The sequence below is a fragment of the Setaria italica genome, chromosome IX, assembly GCF_000263155.2.
Source record: "Setaria italica strain Yugu1 chromosome IX, Setaria_italica_v2.0, whole genome shotgun sequence".
Classification (NCBI taxonomy): Eukaryota; Viridiplantae; Streptophyta; class Magnoliopsida; order Poales; family Poaceae; genus Setaria; species Setaria italica.
This window is the reverse complement of record NC_028458.1, coordinates 58,053,321-58,072,971: the sequence shown is the minus strand read 5'-3', so window position 1 is coordinate 58,072,971 and position 19,651 is coordinate 58,053,321. Positions and strand designations below refer to the sequence as shown.

At 49.1% G+C, this 19,651-nt stretch overlaps 3 protein-coding genes and 1 long non-coding RNA gene across 5 annotated transcripts; all 4 read left to right on the top strand.

Annotated features, from left to right (window-relative positions):
• Positions 1 to 2,009, top strand: LOC111255743. Its single transcript, XR_002675650.1, has 2 exons — positions 1 to 929; positions 1,537 to 2,009. It is a non-coding gene; the product is annotated as an uncharacterized LOC111255743 (long non-coding RNA).
• A 2,163-nt stretch (positions 2,010 to 4,172) lies between these two features.
• On the top strand, positions 4,173 to 8,244 carry LOC101770553 (mitochondrial inner membrane protein OXA1-like). Its single transcript, XM_004985934.3, has 9 exons — positions 4,173 to 4,746; positions 4,847 to 4,937; positions 5,728 to 5,772; positions 5,883 to 5,941; positions 6,322 to 6,397; positions 6,538 to 6,669; positions 6,742 to 6,849; positions 7,395 to 7,449; positions 7,540 to 8,244. The coding sequence occupies exons 1-9, from the start codon at positions 4,241 to 4,243 to the stop codon at positions 7,812 to 7,814; spliced, it is 1,347 nt and encodes a 448-aa protein (XP_004985991.1). The 5' UTR covers positions 4,173 to 4,240; the 3' UTR covers positions 7,815 to 8,244.
• A 2,302-nt stretch (positions 8,245 to 10,546) lies between these two features.
• Positions 10,547 to 15,358, top strand: LOC101770162. 2 transcript variants are annotated; one of them, XM_012842942.3, is made up of 3 exons: positions 10,547 to 11,155; positions 14,311 to 14,522; positions 14,620 to 15,358. In XM_012842942.3, the coding sequence occupies exons 1-3, from the start codon at positions 10,832 to 10,834 to the stop codon at positions 15,167 to 15,169; spliced, it is 1,086 nt and encodes a 361-aa protein (XP_012698396.1). In that variant the 5' UTR covers positions 10,547 to 10,831; the 3' UTR covers positions 15,170 to 15,358. The 2 variants fall into 2 exon arrangements, with proteins under 2 accessions (XP_012698396.1, XP_014660048.1); XM_014804562.2 differs by lacking the exon at positions 10,547 to 11,155 and adding an exon at positions 11,174 to 13,491.
• A 149-nt stretch (positions 15,359 to 15,507) lies between these two features.
• LOC111255822 lies at positions 15,508 to 16,714 on the top strand. Its single transcript, XM_022823164.1, has one exon. The coding sequence runs from the start codon at positions 15,545 to 15,547 to the stop codon at positions 16,562 to 16,564; it is 1,020 nt and encodes a 339-aa protein (XP_022678899.1). The 5' UTR covers positions 15,508 to 15,544; the 3' UTR covers positions 16,565 to 16,714.
• The last annotated feature ends 2,937 nt before the right edge of the window (positions 16,715 to 19,651 follow it).

The following is a 19,651-nucleotide window of genomic DNA, read 5'->3' as shown; positions in this document are numbered from 1 at the left end:
AAATCTATGTCCTGTGTCCTCATTTTAACCTTCAACTTACAAATTCGACGATTCCCCACCAACCAATCTATTACGTCAGTTACCCCCGACACGCCGGCCCAATCGAGCTTCGTCGGAGACGGGGCTATGCGACGTCAACAACTCAACAACGTCAGGCGGCGTGGGTGGCCGAGGTGTGCTGTAAGCGGCGAGCCGCACGCGATGACGCGGCGTTGGCAGACCGGATCCAAGCCAGGCGGCGAGCGGCAGTTGATAGATCGGCCGTATCTCGATCTGGCCGTGCACCTAGTGCTCGGCATCGGATGAGGTCCCACGAGTTCATCCAAGGTCCCGCCGGCGTTTGAACAGTGCGGAGTGGAGCAGCGGCAGATCGGTACTCGCCGTATCTCCAGCGTGGTGAGTCTAGATCCGGGCAGGCAACCGCCGGATCCAGGCCGTGCGGCGCTGGAGACCCGCGCCTCTAGCTTGTGGTGTCCTGCGTCGGAGGGAAGGGCGCCGACCGGATGCCGATCTGTGCTCGGCCGATGCATATCCGTGCGAATCGACCCCGAATCGCACCTGCGCTCGACACCATCAGGTCCCGCTGCCACAGCCCCCTTCATCTCTCTCCTCGAACGCCGCCTTCGGTCACACAGATGTGGTCCTCTACGCCGCCGGCTCGGTACAACGTGATGAGGAGACTGCTCGGTGCCGCCTCAGCCGCTCCTTGAGCGTAGAAGCGGAGCCTGGACCCGGTCACAGGAGTGTCGGTGTCCTCGTGGGATGTGGAATCCTCCGCGTCGTCCTCCCTTGCCTCACTTCGTCTGTATCTTCTGCATCCTGGCAATTGTGAAGCCCGAGAGCAGCGACGAGCGTGGCCTCGCACGCTCCAGTGCCAAGATTTGAGCGGCGTCCGCTACATCCTCCCTCAAGCAGCAGTGCAGCATTCGGTACAGCCACGAGCATCCCTCACTCCATCCTTTTTTTCTCCGTTTTGCTACTCTATTACTTGGCGTGTGTGTGCCTCACTGGTGCTTGGCGTGAGTTAGAGACGAGCTCCACCAGATATCAGTCATGTAGTACTTGTTTAGCCTTCAGTAGTGCGTAATCCATCTAAGATTTGAGGGAAATTACCTGACACTGAGGAAATTAATTGCGTATGACTTTCTCCTGATTTAGTACTTGTATTTATCCTATCAGCTAAGTACAGTGTTTATTCTATCTTTCTGAAAGTGTAGGCCTCTCAAATATGTCATTGAGAGAAATAATTTTGTATTGGTATAGGATGGAATAGTACATGGTCTAGCAAGTTTTGCATAAATCGCATGTATAAACTAGGCACCAAATATTCTGCTTAGCGAGCAATATGTACAACTGATGTGAGCTAGGTCTGACCGAATACGTAGGTGAACACTTTGATGTGAACTATACCTAAGAAAAACTTATAATTGCATTTTTGTTAAAGGCCCTCAAATGCAATTAGATGGGTAGCCTGGGAGAAGAGGATTTTCTTTATTTTCTCTTGTCTAAAACTTCTCAATTTGTCGATTATTGCAGGTCATGGTGGGCTACTACGACTCCGGCAAGGACGCAGGGCGCTTCATGGTCGCATGGGAGCTGTACAAGGCTCAAGTCGCCGTTGGCAATGAGTTCATTCAAGAGCTCAGTTAGAGCCTCTCAATTGATAGGATCAAGGTGATGCGGTGGTATAGATCGCAGTTGGAGAAAGGAGTGCCTTTCTTAGTCTATGGACTGTTGGTGGATTGCTTGGAGCTTCTTTCTGTAACAAGAAATTTTAATACAATGTATCTAGGATTATTTAAGAACAAAAAATCTAATTGCAACTTATGTGTAGTAATTAGGTATTAGTGATATACCACGATGGTACAGTATACTGAAAGCATCGAAGATATTAGCACGATAGGAACAATAATGTGCTGGATTTGAGATGCCATGCTATCTTTCTTGGTATTAATCAGGAGTAAGGTGTAAGTGCTGTGCTAAATGAGTATAGGTTTAATTTATGTTCTCATACGTGTTTGTTTGATAATCTCATGGCAAGTAGGTCGCAACGTAGCTGATTGTTTGATTTTGACAGCAAGGGACCCGTCAATAGCGAGGTACCGTGGCGGCGTTGGCGGCACCGGATATGTAGAAGACTTGAAATCTTGAATTTATATGTATAGATTTCTCTTTAACATGATGATTTATACCATATGTTGTAGACCTGGTACCTTCTACTGATCAAGTTTTCTATTGATTTGCCAAGAAGCTTTTTATTATCATTAGAAGATGGAAGATTGACTCGATTTGCCAAGTACGTAGGTGAACACTTTGATGTGCAATATGCCATAGAAAAATATTGATGTGCAATATGTCCTAGAAAAACATAAAATTGCATTTTTTTTGGTTTCTTATGGGCTGCTATTTTTTTTCTGTACATTGTTGGACTGATAAAACAACAAGTGCAATACGACATGCAGCACGACATTGAGTCGGCGACGAACTTAGTAGGCGGCCACAAGAATGGGCCAAGCTGCGCCACCAGCCCGCCACTCCTTTTAGAAAACGGCAAGCCTACTCCTCCCTCCCTCCCCCCTCTGGGAACAACAAAAACGGTAAAACGAAGATGGTAGGTTTGTACGTGTTCATCTCTCAAACTTTTGAAAATAATCGCAACATTGATTGGTTGATTTTCATTGTGGTACCAGGATTTGAGTGGTACAGGAACCATACATGTGACATTTTGTAAATATTTGTGGAAGCTTTCTTTCATCAGAATGGATGGGTTTATTGTGGTACCAGACTTTTCAAGTGATACATGCACCATGCATGTGACATTTTAAAAAATATTCTTTTCTTCATATTAAATGGTGACAGGGTCTATGGCAGCATTTTTTCCATATCGGTGTGATTTTGGTTCATCTTGTTTTCGTTTTAATCCTTATGGTATTGGGCTAGATTTAGTTGCTAAATATAGATTTGACCTTGTTTTTTCTAATATTTGCAGGGACAATAGACGACATGTTTTAGGTGTTTTGTTGAAATTTGTTTTCTAAAATTTGTAGGTAAATTAGGTGATTTGTTTTACGTGATCACTTGAAAGAAAGTGGTACATATATACTATGGTCTAGTTAGTATTGGATTAGTTATGTTACTATTTTCAAAGATACGTTGAAAGGAAGTGGTACATGTATACTGTAATAAAGATTTGTTGAAAGAAGTGGCACATGTATAATTGTATACTATGATTTAAGCTTATTGTTATGTTATTATTTATGTATAACTGTCTAGATGAAAAGTGTACCATGAAATCAAACTGTACTGAGTTTTAGCACATGTACAACACCAATCGGAAGGTACCTAAGTGTACATGTGGATAAGCTCTAGGAACATAATACAAATTATTTATTATAATGCTTTTTCCACAAAACATGCTTGATGGCACAAAGACTTTGGAATTTTGGGACATGTGCATCTTCGGTATTCACGCCAGACGATTCAAATTTTGAATGAGTGGTGGAGATTAGCTGGGTGAGCACATCACAGTAAAGAAATGGTTTGTTCTATGAGTCATGTGTCAAACTTAATCGAACATGAATGCACGGTACAATGTATCTTACACCAAATAAAAAATAATTCATCTACGGTGAGGATACATCAGCACGCGCGAGTAAAACTTCCTTTTCGGTTACGACAAGCTTCAGAGTTTGTTTCAGCAGTTGTGGGAGACAGAAAGGAAGGAGGAACAGGCAGGGAATGGAGAGAGAGAGGCGACAGACAGGAAGAGATGGCGACGGCGATGTGCCGGCCGCGAGACGCTACACCAGTTGCCTGCTGGCTGCTGCAGTGGTCGGCCGGCACGCGCGAGAACAAAACAGTGCAGCAGGCTGTGAGAACAAACGGCATGGTGTCCAGGCGGCGACAGTGACGACGATGCGATTGGTCTAGCATTCTGTGGGCAAGAGAAGGATAGATGGGCCTCGAACTAGCGAGTAAAATTGTGGAGGCCCGAATTTTTGTTCATGGACTGGTGGTGGTTGGTGCTGGACCAAGGCCCATCTAGTTCTGTGGTTCTCCTGCATGTTGGGTCACACTTTTCTCTCTCATTCATTCTTTCTGGGTAGGGCCCAGATGTCCTTGGCATGTTGGGCCGGATATTCTCTCCAGTTTAACCCTCTCTTCTCCCCCCTCTCGACTTGCCGACCATCCATCCCTCCGGCCCTCCCAGTCTCGCGATCTCGCCGCCGCCGCCGCCGCCATGGCTTTCTCCGCGCGGAGGAGACTCGCCACCAGCCTCTCCCACCACTTCTCCCGCCGCCTCCACCCCTCCATCTCGCACCTCATCCCGCCCCACCACGACCGCTCCGAGAGCTCCTCCTCCTCCTCGGCCGCCCCGCCTCCACCTCAATCTCAACCCGCACCGCCGTTCCCCTCCGCTCTTCTCCGGCCGTCGAGATCCCGAGCGCTAACTAGCCTGCCCCTCCCATTCGCCCTCCACCTCGCGGCCCACCGCAATTTCTCTACCACCTCATCCTCCTCAACACCCGACATCGATGTCGCGGCGGACGTGCTCTCCGACGCCGCCTCCTCGGTCCCCGTATCGGAGCTGCTCTCGGATGAAGTGGCTTCCGCCGCAGCCTCCATCCCAGTGCCGCCAGCGCCGTACGCGGGAGAGGTGGCTGCCGCCGCTGCCGAATCATTTCCTCCGGTCGCTGCCCTGCAGCACCTCCTGGACGCCGTGCAATCCTTCACTGGGCTCAACTGGTATGCCTCGTTGTCCTTGGTGCTGCGTAAGGTGTTAGCTTTGGTTTCTTCCTGTAACGTCCTGTAACATGGTGCCACTTTGCTGCTCGGTGATGTGTAGGTGGGTTACAATTGCGCTGACGACAGTGCTGATCCGGTCACTGACTGTCCCATTGCTCATCAACCAGATGAAGTCCACGATTAAGTTAAATGTAATGCATGCACTTTAGAACCTTATATGTTCCTAGTTACTAATGCTCTATTTTTCACTCATGTATGTTAGTTACAGATGTGTTGTGCACAAACTTCTAAAATATTTGAACCTAAACATCTTAAACTTCTCAAAATCGAACCTTGAGTTTGGTGAAGCAAATGATTACACCATTCCCATGCAATTTCTAGTGATACTGATGCTACAAAGTTAAAACATGTTGCTGCTTGTACGGATGCATGCTATTTTGGTGAAGTGCCTATGTTTTTGTATGGTTCAAATTTTTAGTACCCAACCCTGAACAGCAGCATGCAACTTTAAAGGCATCTTGCTTTGGCTATGGCTCAATGTTCTTGCATCCTACAATCTCTAGCCGAAAATAGCCAGAATATGATGTTTGGTTCTTGAAATCTTGAATCATGAATAGGAATGTATTTATAAACATATGAACTATGTAGCATCAGAGATTGGCCATATAGGATCAAAGGAGATCCGATTCTTGGCTTTCAACCTTCACATTACCATGTATGACATCCAGTTGTGGTTGTAAACTTGTAGTCGAAGGCATTAATAAGAAACAATCATATCATGCAATGGATTTTTTAAGTGGCATAAATCGTAGGAAGTCATTCTGTTGCACTCAAAATTCTGAAATTCATGAGCTCCTTCAGCTCTCAAAGAGAAAATGTTGGATGCTCCTTCTGCAATGTATTCCTTATGATATGTTTTTTTTTAAAAAAAATCAGCGCATCATACATCTAAATGGAATTCAACTATTATATATGATGCAGGAGATGAGACCAGAAATTGAAGCCATCAATGAAGAGATGCGGAATGTAAGTGTGCTTAGTTTGTTCAGTTCACCTTGCAGTTTATATGATATTGTTTTTAGCATTTACTTGGTACTCTAGTAATGATATACTAATTTACTATTTATGCCTTATAGTCAACTGATCCAAGGTCAATGGAAGTGGGGAAGCAGAAATTGGGCGAGCTATTCCTTAAGTATGCAGTTTTCTATATCTGACTTTTTATTTAATTTCAAAACCACAAGATATTTTCTTGTTTCATTTCTCCATGTGGTTCCAAATATTTTGTGTACCAATGTTACAAATTCATCATTTTACCAGGCCTGCAACCCTTGAACTTAACTTTACTCCCTTAATTGACTAGCCCTACAAAAGCCCTTTTGGATATTGTGTTCACTCATGCTATCCTCTCTGCACACAATATGAAAAAAACCTCCCTCATCCTAAATCATTGGTCATCTTAACTGACTTGACTGCCCTTTTGATTAGCTTTTGCGATTCGTATTTCCTTCCTCATCATATATAAATTGTACAAGAGATATTACTAATAATTGTTTCATTACTGTCTTGCTTCAGACATGATGTGACTCCATTGACACCATTGAAGGGTCTATTCATACAGGGGCCTATATTCATGAGCTTTTTCTTTGCTGTAAGTTTACACCTTTTCATTGTTACATCCAAAGTAATAATCAGCTATTCCATTGTCACCGAATTATATATTATCATGTAGCAATAGCATTTTCCTTAGTTTTTACTTCCTACATCTTATGTTCTCTTTCCCAATTGTAGATATCAAACATGGTTGAGAAAGTCCCTTCTCTCAAAGGAGGTGGTGCATATTGGTTTACTGATTTGACAACGCCTGATGAATTTATCATCCTCCCAGTGTTAACATCACTGACCTTTTTGGCTACAGTAGAGGTTTGCATTTTGGCCACTCTAATTCAGGTGTCTTGTTATTTTGTTCTAAAGATAATAATGTTTTTATTTCAGCTCAATATGCAAGATGGTATGGAAGGAAATCCTATGGCGGAAACAATGAAAAAGGTCTCCAGATTTTTTGGTGTTATGTTTGTTCCACTTACACTAGGCTTTCCAAAGGTACGTAACTATGAGGTTCTCAGGTTTTTAAGTATGGATTGGGGTTATTTTTGCTTCATTTACAATTTCAGAAGATACAGAATCTGAAATCACTTTCTAAGAAATTATCTAGGGCTAAAAAGTATTTGATTAAGGAGAACTTCTCATTCTGGTTACCCACTCCCAATTCCCAAACACTAGATGAACGATCGGCGGCTTGGCCATAGCCCATTTTTGGACACACTCAGTCTGGTTTCTGAAACTGGCCATAGCAGATCTTGACTGGGAATTTTGGAGCAGCGATTTAGGTTTTAGCTACTGCTCTAGAAGCTACGAACTGTTTTTTTACCCCCAAATAGTTTCAAAATATGCTGCACTGAATGAAAAGAGTGGTTGTAAGGGGGAGGGTTTCTATGCTGCTTATTCGTACTTCCAAAAAAAAATCTATACTTATGCTGAGGAGAATCAAATTTGAACATTCATTCTCATCCCAAATACGCCCAGCGTTTGATTACTTGGAACTATAACTCCGTATTCCGTATATTAATCTTCCACTTCTTTGACAGGCATTTTTCTTTTATTGGGTCACATCAAACATGTTCTCGCTTGTATATGGTGTTGGTATGTCACTTGCAACGTTGAGGTCTACTATCGATGGTTTGTGATGTCTGGCTATTCCTTAACTGATAAAAATTATTTCACATTTCTCAGTTATCCGGAATCCGGCTGTAAGAATGTGCTTAGATCTTCCTCCCTTGGAATCTCAGCCAGCACCTGCACGAATGCAGGCCCTAAACCTCGTTGACGGTCCTAAGCCAAGTCCTAGAGTTGATTCTCCTATTGCAGACAAGGAGTGTGATCAATCTAGTTCTGAGCTAAGTGAGCAATCTAGTTCTGAGCTAAGTGAGCAATCTAGTTCTGAGCTAAGTGACCGTATCAGAGATCTTGAGAACAGGGCAAAATCAAGGGGTGAATCTCAAGAGTAGTTCCTGATTTTTCTGCTCATGGAAGTAAAAGAACCGCAGCACCTTTTTGGGTTTTGGTAACTTTATGTTGGGAGCGAAGGGTACCCAATATGTGCACATTGTACTGAGATTTTATTCGGGAGAGGCGGCTGTTTTTCAGACCATGGGGTCACTGTCGTTTCAGCAAATAAATTGGAGTAATTTTGGCATGTATATTGTTTCACAGCACGATATAACCTAACTAGCTTAACAACAGCATGTTGTTTCATGGATTAAGCATAGTGATGCTGCTCTGAGTTTTTCTTGTATTTGCTTGATATGCTAAAAGCTCAAATGATATACCTGTATTTTTAAATTTGCAATGTTGTGTATTTTTGGACAGAACTGTAATTCTGCCACGTGACTTTTAGATTCACCCCGTTCATTTCGATATTATACTGCTGACGTATTACATACAGATCCTCTCTTAGTATGCCATTTCTTTAATGCTGCTGGGATCGGATTGCTGACCTTTTGCGGGACAATGACAAAGCATTTGCTTAGCAAGTTAGCTTGTGTATGGACTATGGAGTCCTTGATTCGAAAATCGCTGACACCCTAAAATGTTCAGAATGGTTCGTTATTCGTTTATAGCCACGCGATTCCAGAAAGCAATTGCACCTTCAGATTTTTCCTGTGGCTGCCCTTTTCAATGATCTGTCTCCTTATCTTTGGTTCATCTATGAAAAGGGTGTTCACCTACTCTCGAGATGTGATTGAAATGTTTTTCTGTCCACAAACTAGAGAAAGCTAGGGTTCATATACAGTTCAGCCCACCTCTTCAAAGATATTTGCTGATCACATAAACAGGCAATTGGGCGAAGTTTTGACTTGAAAACCCTCCTGAAGGCCGCATTCGTATTCATGTACTTGGTGAGCAGCTAGCAGAGTTACTAATCGTCTGTCAGCCTTTCCTTTCTCTCCGTTGCCATTCTACGAGATGTTATTTGACCACGTACATTCTTTTGCTTGACCTGGCAAATATGAAAGTGTTGCAAAACATTCAACTGGTCTTGTCAGCTCACTTTCATCATAAAAAGGGATTAATAACTGCTTATCTGCTTGATAATATCCTCCTCTTCAGGCTCCAGTCCAACCCACATGATGGAGGCATGGCTCCTTCAGCTCATATGAAAGCAACAAAGCGCCTACCTGCCCCCAAAGAATATGAAGAAGACTTCGTTTGGTCTGTATTTTTCCACAGGGAATATGAATGAGGATGTAGTCATTTACCCTTAATTTCTTATGGAATTGACCAAACACGTTTCGGCATTATATTTGCCGTGTCAACAAGGCACAAGTAGTGAAGGACTTGCTGGGTCGGTGGTTGGTTCCGTAGCGTGAGCAATGACACCAGGGTGTCGCGCACACGCTGTTATGGAATTCGTTTATCCATCATGCATCGATTGTATTCCTGGGATACAGCAGGGACAAGCTAGGCCATGCATCTATATGTGTGTGGATGCAGCCATCAGCTTCTTAGGCTTTGCAAAGCATCCACAGATTGAGGGGGTTTGTTTGTTTGATTGATTGATAATCACACACGCTTGGCCACACAGAACTTTCGTAGGGGTTATAGGTATAAGAAGAAAGGTGTGATGCGCGAAAAGCATGGCAATTAGCAAATTTGCTCTCAACCTGAGTGTGGTAGCAACTAAAATGAGGCCAAAACGAAAATGTAGTGTTGAAAAGAATGAAGGAGAAGTGCAGACGTACTGTGCAGGAATGATATATTATTGAAGGCAATGCAAGCCAGGCGGACCTACCAGTGAATTATGGTTCCATTGTTTCGTATATGCATGAATGATCAGAGAGCGTGTGATTGGTGGTCCGTTTGACTGCTGCTAGTCCTGATCAACAGTTGGTTCAGAGGTCAACGATGGAATAAATACTGGTCACAGCAAGAATGAAAACGTGGTGCCCTAGATGCGATAGCACATGAACATGTTTGAGATGAGTCTCCATCTGATGACGGATGTACCAGTCAAGTGGCGGCCAACGATGATGTTGGGTTGTGCAGTTTGCGAGGACTGAGTGTGCACAATGTTTGGAATTTTGGTTTGATGTTTGGGTTGTGTTGAGTGGTACAATATGTTTGTTGAGATTTTTGATATTGGATTGTTGTTTTTCCATTTTGTTGTATGGCTCATTTTGAATTTTTTTTTAATATAATCTGCAGCGAGTGCCATTGGCCACCCCTTTCGTGGATGCATGCATCGATCGTCGTGAGGTAGTGCGGTTACTGACGAGAAAAGCACCCGGTGCCGTCCGCTGCTCCATCCAATGCAAGTTGGGGTGGCGCCCCCTCCGCCGTCTCGTTTGCTTGGGGCCTCCCTCTCCGACGCGGGACGCATATTGTTGATATGAAATCTGCTCGCGCCTCCACCTCTTCCCACGGCGGACGATGATCCCGTGCAGTACTGTCCCACGGCCGCCGCACGATGCCAAACAAGAGAGGAGTGGGGGATCGCCGGCGGCCAAACCTTTTCCGCCGGCCGGCTCGGTGGGAAGCTGGTCCTCTCGCACGCACGCACGCGTCCTGTCATACACCAAGTCACCAACCCACCCGCGGGACGCAGCTGCGCACTGCGTGGTGTGGCTATTGCTCGCGTACGTCGTCGGGGCAACCAATGCCGCGTAGTCCGCCGCCCAATTATATATATACTGTATCTTCTTCACCTTCACCACCGTCTCGCTCGCCGAGTCAAACAGCAGATCAAGTCGTGGGCTGCAGAGCTACCTCCTCGTGCTCGGACCACGCACGGGAGGAGTTGGTATGGTAAGTCGCCGGTGCTGGCCCTGGCCCCACCCACCAACCTCCGACCCCGACACGGCGCGCCTCCTATCCGGCTATATATAACCTCCACACGGCGAGAGGCCCGCCAGAGACCACCACCACCGCTACGGTCTCTTCCTTTTGCTTGCTCGCTTCCGCCACCGCCCATCAGCCAGGCCGCCACTGCTCAGAACTCACAGCCCAAGCAACTCGGCAAGCAATCATGTGGGTGACTTCGATGCCGCAGGTGTGGGACGAGGAGGGGGCGGCCAAGGGCGCCGCCGACGCGGTCACGCCCGCGCCCGCCGCCGCCATGCTGGGCTCCCTCGCCGCCTGGCTCTCCCGCACCATCCAGCCGCAGCCGCCGGCGCCACGGGTGTGCGGCACCGAGGGAGGGCCGCCCGTGACGGCGCCCAGGGTCAGGCTCCGCGACGGCCGCCACCTCGCCTACTGCGAGACCGGCGTGCCCAAGGAACAGGCGCGATTCAAGGTCGTCTTCTCACACGGATTCACCGGATCCCGCGAGGACAGCGTCCGACCTTCCCAGGTATGCACATCCATCTCCTACAGCTCCCTTATTTCTGATCACGTCGAGTAAATTGGATCCTGTCAACTACGTACTTAGTACTTAGGAATGGAAATTAGCGCTTGCTTAAGCGAAGCAAATTGCAAAGAAAACCATGTGAGGTGAGCTGTCGGTATCTTTGAACAAAGGTGAAAGGAAGGGAAATAAAAAGTCGAGCACGAGGTGAGCTGGTGCCCGCACAGCCACAGCTAGCTCAGACATCGACGACTTGGCACTAGGCAAGGAACTTGTTGGTTAGGTGAAGCGGCGTTTTCCCTGACCTGCCGAATTATCTGCGACACTTTCCTGCTAGCTTGTATGAACCTGTCAAAGGCTTGGTCGATGGTTGCCAGGTCAGAGGTGCCGTTAGCTTGGAAGTCGGAACATGGTGAAGGGAAAAAAAAAGGAGATATATTTCTAAGCCATTTTGTACGACTACCCGGCTGCTAGAGCTGTTTCTTTCTGGTTTTCATATTTGTACCAGTTGCGTGCTTAGCGTCCCAAGTCATAGAGAAACTGTGTCTGCAAAGGGGTTGGGATGGAATAATATCTGTCCCCTTCTTTCACGCCCCTGAGATTGAGAGGCAGGTCCGTTCTAGAACGGGGTCGCAGCACAAGAAAGAAAATGCGCGCACGCATCTGCGCGGGAGCTGACTGCCAACAATATCCACCGACTACCAAATTTTCGATAGAGATGCATGCATACCCTGCACCGCATGTTTTGCTATGTACGTGTTGCTATCCGGGATAATGGACAAATGGCGCTTTTGGAGCCTACGCCGCGGTCTCCTCTTCTGGATCACTGGATGGATTGCCGAAACTGTCGTCTAGTTTGCTCTGTCTTTTGCCTTTGGAAAAAGCAGCCAGATCCCACGGAATCTTCCCCTCTTTGCCCTTCTAAGCAAAGTGTAGAGTCCATTCTATAATCAAGCAGTAACAAAAAAAAAATGAATAAACAAATAACATGAATCATACACTTAATGTTCCTCGATCCGACCCGGTAGAGTGTGTTTGAGATGAGTTGAGCTCAGTACATGTCGATATCCCGATCCAACCGGCCGATGTGCTGTTGAGTTGAGTGCGATGGCGTGGTGCGGTGTTGATGATCCAATCCAACGTGCCGGTATTACTGTTATTTTTTTTCCATTTATTGTTTCGCATTTCATCCTCTACCCGGTTTGTTTAAAAAAAATACAACTAATGCTCACGTGGACGTGGGCACCTGCTCGTGTGTCAGACCAGAGACCGAAGAAATAACAATACAATCTTGTGATTTACTTGGTCCAGTGCTGCTATGCTACGTGGTGCTCTGACAACGCCCAAGTTTTTAGGGTGCGCTGCTTATCTTAATTACTTCAAATTCACCAAAAGTCAATTTTTCTCATAAAAAAGTTGAGAACTCATCGGAAGGATTCCAACCAAAAAACTTTGCACGTCATTTTCGACCAAAGCAAGGTACGTTAGCTCACCCAATCAGGCCTAAACCACATTTCCTCCCCCACGTCCTATCTCTGCTTAGTCAAGACGTCCATGTCTAACCCAACACACCCAACTGTCATAACCACTGCCCTGCTTCTCGTGGTACCCAGAGAATAGACAGGCGGTCGCGTTCGGAGTCGCTGCAACGCCACCTCGCTACGCATTCCATCACTGTTTGTCCACATGCAAGCTCTGCTCGCCCGAGCAACCAACGCGTCGCCCCTCCACAGTGCTGGCCACCTGCCAACCACCGCTCATCGATCTCAGCTCGTGTTCTAGATGATCTGCAAACTGTCGAGCTCCGTGGACAAAGAGGAAAATGGCAGCCGCGCCACGGCAACCGATGCCGGATCTCCACACGTCACGTTTCGCGCCCGGGAACGCCGCCCAAATTAATTAGCAGCAGTTAATCACTGCCAGCGGGAAGAAGCCCCGCGAGCCAGGACACTGTCCCGTCGCGCTCCCTCCCTCCCCGATCCTCTCTTTGGGCAGTTCCGACTCGGGCGCCCCGCCGCCGCCGCCTCCGCCGCGCCGCAATGGAGCTGCTGGCCAAGGCGCCCGTGCTGGGCTGCGCGGGGAAGAGGCAGCTCGGGGCCCCCGTGGGCTCCGTCGTGGGCGCGCTGGGGAGGTGGATCAGCGGGGCCGTGCCGCCACCGCCGCCGCCCAGGGTGTGCGGGACGCCGGGGGGGCCGCCGGTGACGGCGCCCAGGGTGCGCCTCAGGGACGGCCGCCACCTGGCGTACGCGGAGTCCGGGGCGCGCAAGGAGGACGCGCGGTTCAAGGTCGTCATCTCCCACGGGTTCACCGGCTCCCGGCTCGACACCATCCGCGCTGCGCCGGTTAGTACGCCAGCCTCTCGCCGTTCCCGGTTGCGATTTTGTCGGCGACTCTTGGTCGGGTCGCGAAATCGAAAGCTTGGGCCTTTTCTGGATCTTTTTAAGTTTCCCCAATTCTTGTTCAATTGTTCTTCGGCTTCGCTACTGCGTTGGGCAGGTTAGCTGCATTGCGTGGTTATGCAATTTTACGATTACACGAATGTGCCATGGATAGGTTGTTGCAGTATCATCCGCATTCGATCGGGCGGATGCAATTTGCTCACTTCTATCAGCTGCTGACAATGCACATTTGCTTTTAGCAGTGTACTGTACCAGATGTACAACATTTTGTTGATTAATTAGTATTTCTGTGGCATCCCTCCTCTGGAAATCTGCATGTCCTTAGCAGCTGGGAAGTCCCTATGAATTAAATTCTGTCGGTCGAAATGAATTGCAATTAGCTACTAAAGCAGAGACTTGTAATCAGAGGGAAAAGTAGGTCCAATCCAAACGAACCTAACCACCAGATGCATCCTTGGAGAATAGTCCATCTGATGATGACTAGTATATCAGAGTGCATACCTGTCAAAATGACCACGGAAAAAATAATCTCTTGTTGACCAGGACCATATCATACGCTGAACAGTACCTTTGAAAGTTTATTGTGTTGATGTGTCAATGAGTGTTATAGTTTTTCAACAAAGTCGGTACATGGTACTTCCCATAGTTTTTCAACAAAGCCAGTACCTTTGATTCTTTGAAAGTTCCTTGTGTTGATGTTTCATTGTGATGTAGTACTTTAGTTTTTCAACAAAGTCTGAACTGTACTGCGAAAATTTTCAGGAAGTGGCCGAAGAGCTGGGCGTGTACATGGTGGGCTTCGATCGCGCCGGGTACGGGCAGAGCGACCCCAACCCCAACCGCTCCGTCAAGAGCGCGGCGCTGGACGTTGAGGAGCTCGCGGACGCTCTGGGACTCGGCCCCAAGTTTTACGTGATCGGCATCTCCCTCGGATGCCATGCCGTCTGGGGCGCCCTCAAGTACATCCCCGACAGGTAAGCTAAGCAAAGCAAGAACAACAGTTATGTGCATCCAATCCAACAAGCCGGTTGGTTGTGCGGTTGTGCCTAACAGAACACCCTGTGCGTGCAGGATCGCTGGTGCGGCCATGATGGCGCCAGTGGTGAACTACTGGTGGCCGGGTTTCCCCGCTGACCTGGTCGCGGAGGTGTACGCGAAGCAGGAGGTGGGCGACCAGTGGGCGCTTCGCGTGTCGCACCACGCCCCGGGCATCCTCCACTGGTGGATGGAGCAGAGCTGGCTGCCCACGTCGACGGTGGTGGCCGGCACGACGCCGCTCCCCAACAAGCGCGACGCCGAGATCCGCAGCAAGATGAAGGAGGACGGCACGTTCCAGCAGAAGATGGAGCAGGCGACGCAGCAGGGCATCCACGAGTCCTACTACCGCGACATGATGGTCATGTTCGGCAAGTGGGAGTTCGACCCCATGAGCCTGCCGGAGCCGCCGTGCCCCGTGCACCTGTGGCAGGGCGACGAGGACGGCCTCGTCCCCGTGGTGTTGCAGCGGTACCTGGCCAGCCGACTCAGCTGGCTCAACTACCATGAGCTCCCCGGCACCGGACACTTCCTGTCGCCGGTGCCCGGGCTGGGAGACACCGTCCTGAGGACACTTTTCGGTTGATGAGCAGGTCGTGCAGGAGCCAGAAGCAGCAACAGTTTCAGAACGTAAGGACGGGTGCTAAACCTAAAGTATAGAGTTGTGGTGCATTAGTTTCATTTGTTGTAAGGCTGTTGGTTAGTTGTCGCTGATTAGCGATGATAAAATGATCATGATGATAATATAGATGCAAGGTCGCAGTGCCTGCAAGTATATGCTCAGAGTTCTGCCAGCTGTGTACCTGTGATATGCACGCACAACGATCAGGCGGCAAAATTAGTGATTGTTGGTAATCAATCCGCTGGACGCGTTCTATGTTCAGGTTGGATCTCCGGTGATCGAAGATGAATAGATGGGCGGCGCTACGTGTAATCTTGTGGTGGACAGTTTGGACGGGACATGCCCTCTCCGCCGCATCGACGCGTCGACATTGTTCTTCTCGAGGAATCAGGTGAAAATAATTCGTCCCCCGGAGGAAACTCCGCTGCCTCGCCCCTACCTGCGTTTCACCCCTTTTATCACGCACCTTGCACCAAGGACGGCAGGGCAGCCTGGAGTTCTTCGGCCTCTTTGGCCGCGGCCCAAAGAAGAGCCTCCTTGCCGCCGTGGACTACGGGGGAGTTTCCCACGTGTACGACCTCCGGGACAGCGCCATCCACGGCATCGTCTCCCCTCCACGACCTCCGGGAGATGATGGGCCAAAAAAGCACAGCGATCCCGCCGTCTCCCTCGCCGTCGGTGACGCCCTCTATGTCATGGACTCAGCCTGACCCAGTCAGCCGTTGCGGCTTCCAGGCCCTCACTCGCGACACTCCCAAGGACGACGCGACGGGCAAGTTGGGCTGGGGCTGGCACCGCCTCCGGCCACCGCCTTTCGTGCTCGAGCCTGGCTACCGCACGACACGCATCGACGGCTACACGGTGGTCGGCGGCTCCGCCATCTGGGTCTCCACGCCGGGTATCGACACGGTGCGCGGCTCGTGGAGCAAGGCCGGCGACTGGGAGCTGCCGTTCCAGGGCCGCGCCGACTTATTCCCGGAGTACGGCGCGTGGCTCGGCTTCTCGTCGCGGGACGGCCGTATCTGCTGCTCGTCGGGGCTGGAGGCCATGGCGCAGCGGGCGCCGGGGCTGGACGCGGTCTGGGATGGCCTGCACCTGCCTGGGAAGTGGACCCCTCTCAAGTCGCGCCTCGTGCAGCTTGGGCCCGGCGGCGGCAAGTTTTGCCTGGCCATCTTGTATGAAAGGATCGACAACGAGGTGTTCGATCAGGTCACCATACCCCAGGTTGAGAGGTGCGCCGTGTTCACAGGGTTGGTGCTGAAGCGCGGCGGGAGCGACGGCATGGGGCTCGAGATGACCAAGCACAAGTCGAGAATCTACAGGTTTCAGGGAGGAACCACCACCGGCTGGGTATTTTGAGTTGAACCTGGTGAATTTTGTCGCGTGATCGGTCCTCCTATCTTTTTTATGCAAAACCATGCTAAGTATACTTGTGGAGTTGCTATGTTACTGTCAAATGTCAATCTTTCAAATCGAATTTGCAAGATTTGCAATGCATCTGTTGAATGATGATGATCGTGCCAAATGTTACCGCACTTGCGCGGATTACCCCTCCCCTTCCCTCGCATCGCCCCTCCCAGCCTACTCGGGTGCGACCCGTACGTCGCCATCAGTCCATCTCTCCGGCTAGAGGTGAAAACCGTAGCTAAAAATCTCGTTTACCAGGGCACGTTTTCGAATCATTTTCATATAAGTGATATCGTTTGCGACTATTACTGTATTTAAATTTGGATTTTTCAATTTCTCTTATTGTCGTATTGTATTTAAATTTGGATTTTTCAATTTCTCTTATTGTCGTATTGTAGTCGCAATAGAATAGTTTCATACTGAAATCGGCAAAATTTCCGATCGACGGGCAATCGTTCCGTATAAATGATATCGTTATCGATCGTTTTCGATTGTTTTAATCCCTATCTCCGCCTCCCCCAAGCCCGTCGGATCTAGCCATTGAGGGTGTTGCGGTGCGCTCGGGTGCGACTACTGTCGGGTGGCGTGTGTGGTGGGCTGCCTTTGTCTCGTAACCAAGATCTTCATGTGAAAGTCCTACCCGGTGGTGTGCTAGGCAAACAACGACTACGCTTGCGGGTGTCGTTCCTCTCCTTAGAGGCGTTGTTGTGAAGTCTCGGGAAACGTCGCCCTTCCGACCCGCCGCTGCCTTGCTCGTTGATGTGTTCCACGTGCGCTTTCACTGCTTTTGGCCGCCGCCCTTTGTGTGGTTTCCACCACCATTGGTGGTTCCATCCCGTCGGCGCTGCTTGTGGAGGGTCATTTCGCTGGGTGTTGTGGCGTGCTCTAGGGGGTGGGGTCGATGCGAAAGCCTCTGCCTGCTCGCGGGCCGATGATGGCGATGCCCTCGGGCGTCGTTTTCCTCCTTGGAGGCATCATTCGTTTGCCTCTTCCCCACTCGGAGACCTCGAAGGCTGGTCGATGTGGTTCATCCTCTGTACCTGCCTTCGCTTTGTTTTACACACTATCACCTTGGTTGCCTAGGTCGTGGCGGATGCTTTGCCGCCCTGTCGTGTTGTTGCATATGGTGATCATTATGGACGAATGCTTTGTCGCCTCTGTGTTGGTCGAGTGGACTTTGTGCCACCGCTATTTGGTTCGGGAGGATGCTTTGCTACCGTGGTCGTGCTGTTCGGTGGATGCTTCGCCACCGTTTTGTGCTTCGAGCTTGCTCTCTCTCGGCATCTTTGGCGACGGTGTATCCATTTTGCAGATTCAGTTCTTATGGTAGCCTTATTAGGGTGGCAGGGTTGGGTCTGTCCTCTCCCTTCGTGCTTCTCCTGCTGTCAGTTTGTTGTGGTTGCTGCTTTGGTCGCTTGTTGAGTTTGGTAATACTTTTATTCAGTGTCTCTCTTTGTTTAGTCCTGTGTGTGTTCTTGTGTTGGTCAAGCTCTGTTTAACTGCATCAAGTATTTGTTTCTGTAAACTGATAAAATACGTGCTAGGTACGGTGGCGGAAAAAAAGCGCGCGCCTCCCGTTTGCAGGAGGCATGCATTAGTATCGAGCCCATAAAGTATTTTGGGCTTCGTGGGTCGTCTTCCAAAGAAAAGCTTTACACAGGGTCCAGTAAGCATTTGACTTCAACATTTGACCCGCTCAGTAGTGTTGAGATGGTACGCAAGAGAATACTACGATTTTGAACTATTCCACTAACATCTCGAGGCCTCAATCATATGATTTGGAATCTGGGCATTGAATTAGGCTCGCATGGCACACGCTAGTAGTCAAATAGTAGTAGGCTGGCGCCATAAATAACCCATCCATCCTGATTAATTAAGCGCCTAAAGATCGCCATTTTATACGCTACTATGCTTCATAATCATAGCGCGGCAATGGAGCCCGCCGGGAGGAGGAGGGATCATTCGGAGCACATGGCCGCCTGGCGGGGCCTCGCCGGCCGGCCACAGCAAACAAGAACCAGCCAGCCCGGCCTGGCCACCCCCAGCTCGATCGGCGGCGCGGCAAGCAAGATGCGCGAATCGATACGAACCCCGCTCGCCCACCAACCAAATCGACACGCCGAAGCGGCGCGTCCGCATCGACAAAATGAAATCCGGCACGCCAACCACAGGCAGCGCCAACTCACTCGGCAACAAGCCTTCCTGTTCCTGCAGTGCCAACTCGATCACACGCGAGAAAACCGCGGCCAATAACAATCTTCTTGTGCGTTGCTTGAAGCAACGAGGTTCAGTTCAGAGTCCCAGGCCCCATTTCAGGCTTTCGACTCCGGTCGCTTTCGCCACGGCTTCCTCCCTTCCCCTGGGACCAGAAACTGCACGTCCCTTTGCGTTTGGTTGGTTCACGCGGTCCCTCACCGCTGACTGAATTACGCGTAGGCCGCCTGTTTTGGCACAAGTTCCATGAGCCAGCCGAGCCGATGATGGCCCGTAACAAAACCAGACAAAAGAACCTTGCCTTTCTTGCTTTTTCCGTAAGGAAGATAGGCACAGGAGAGAGAATCCGATGCATGTTTCATACGGCCACCCTGCCTGTCGGTGCCTGCCAACCAAGTTACAGTATGGCTGACACGGAAAAAGCCCAAGAAACCGAGTGGCTCATATGCTTTAATCATTGCCAAAAGTAGCCTGCCTTCGCTGAATATTTGTTTATTTTACCGATTACTACTACTACTACTAGCGTTAGCGTCCCATCATTAGCTCCAGATCTAATCACATTCATCGCCACTGATACCAGCCATTAAACAAGGCAAGCCACCTTCTCGTGATTCTTGGGCGAATATTAAAGAAAATCCTCCACATGATTGATTCTGATTGGGCCGATTCACAGCACTACCGCCGTTACAGCAGTTGACATTCACCACACATGCAGCTTTGCTGCAAACGCGAACGTGACAGGGTGAGCAAATCAGATCGATCAGATCAGATGGACAAAATCTTGACGAACAATTTTGTGAACCAACAATCAGCCGGCCGGAAGCA

What these genes read in the sequence shown, in the direction of transcription:
- LOC101770553 (XM_004985934.3), top strand. Translation starts at nt 4,241, where the DNA reads ATGGCTTTCTCCGCGCGGAGGAGACTCGCCACCAGCCTCTCCCACCAC. An exon ending in AGTCCACGATTAAGTTAAAT is followed by an intron (nt 4,938 to 5,727) that starts GTAATGCATGCA and finishes TATATGATGCAG; the next exon opens with GAGATGAGACCAGAAATTGA. An exon ending in CCTTTTTGGCTACAGTAGAG is followed by an intron (nt 6,670 to 6,741) that starts GTTTGCATTTTG and finishes TTTTTATTTCAG; the next exon opens with CTCAATATGCAAGATGGTAT.
- LOC101770162 (XM_012842942.3), top strand. Translation starts at nt 10,832, where the DNA reads ATGTGGGTGACTTCGATGCCGCAGGTGTGGGACGAGGAGGGGGCGGCC. An exon ending in ACAGCGTCCGACCTTCCCAG is followed by an intron (nt 11,156 to 14,310) that starts GTATGCACATCC and finishes GAAAATTTTCAG; the next exon opens with GAAGTGGCCGAAGAGCTGGG. An exon ending in CTCAAGTACATCCCCGACAG is followed by an intron (nt 14,523 to 14,619) that starts GTAAGCTAAGCA and finishes CTGTGCGTGCAG; the next exon opens with GATCGCTGGTGCGGCCATGA.
- LOC111255822 (XM_022823164.1), top strand. Translation starts at nt 15,545, where the DNA reads ATGCCCTCTCCGCCGCATCGACGCGTCGACATTGTTCTTCTCGAGGAA.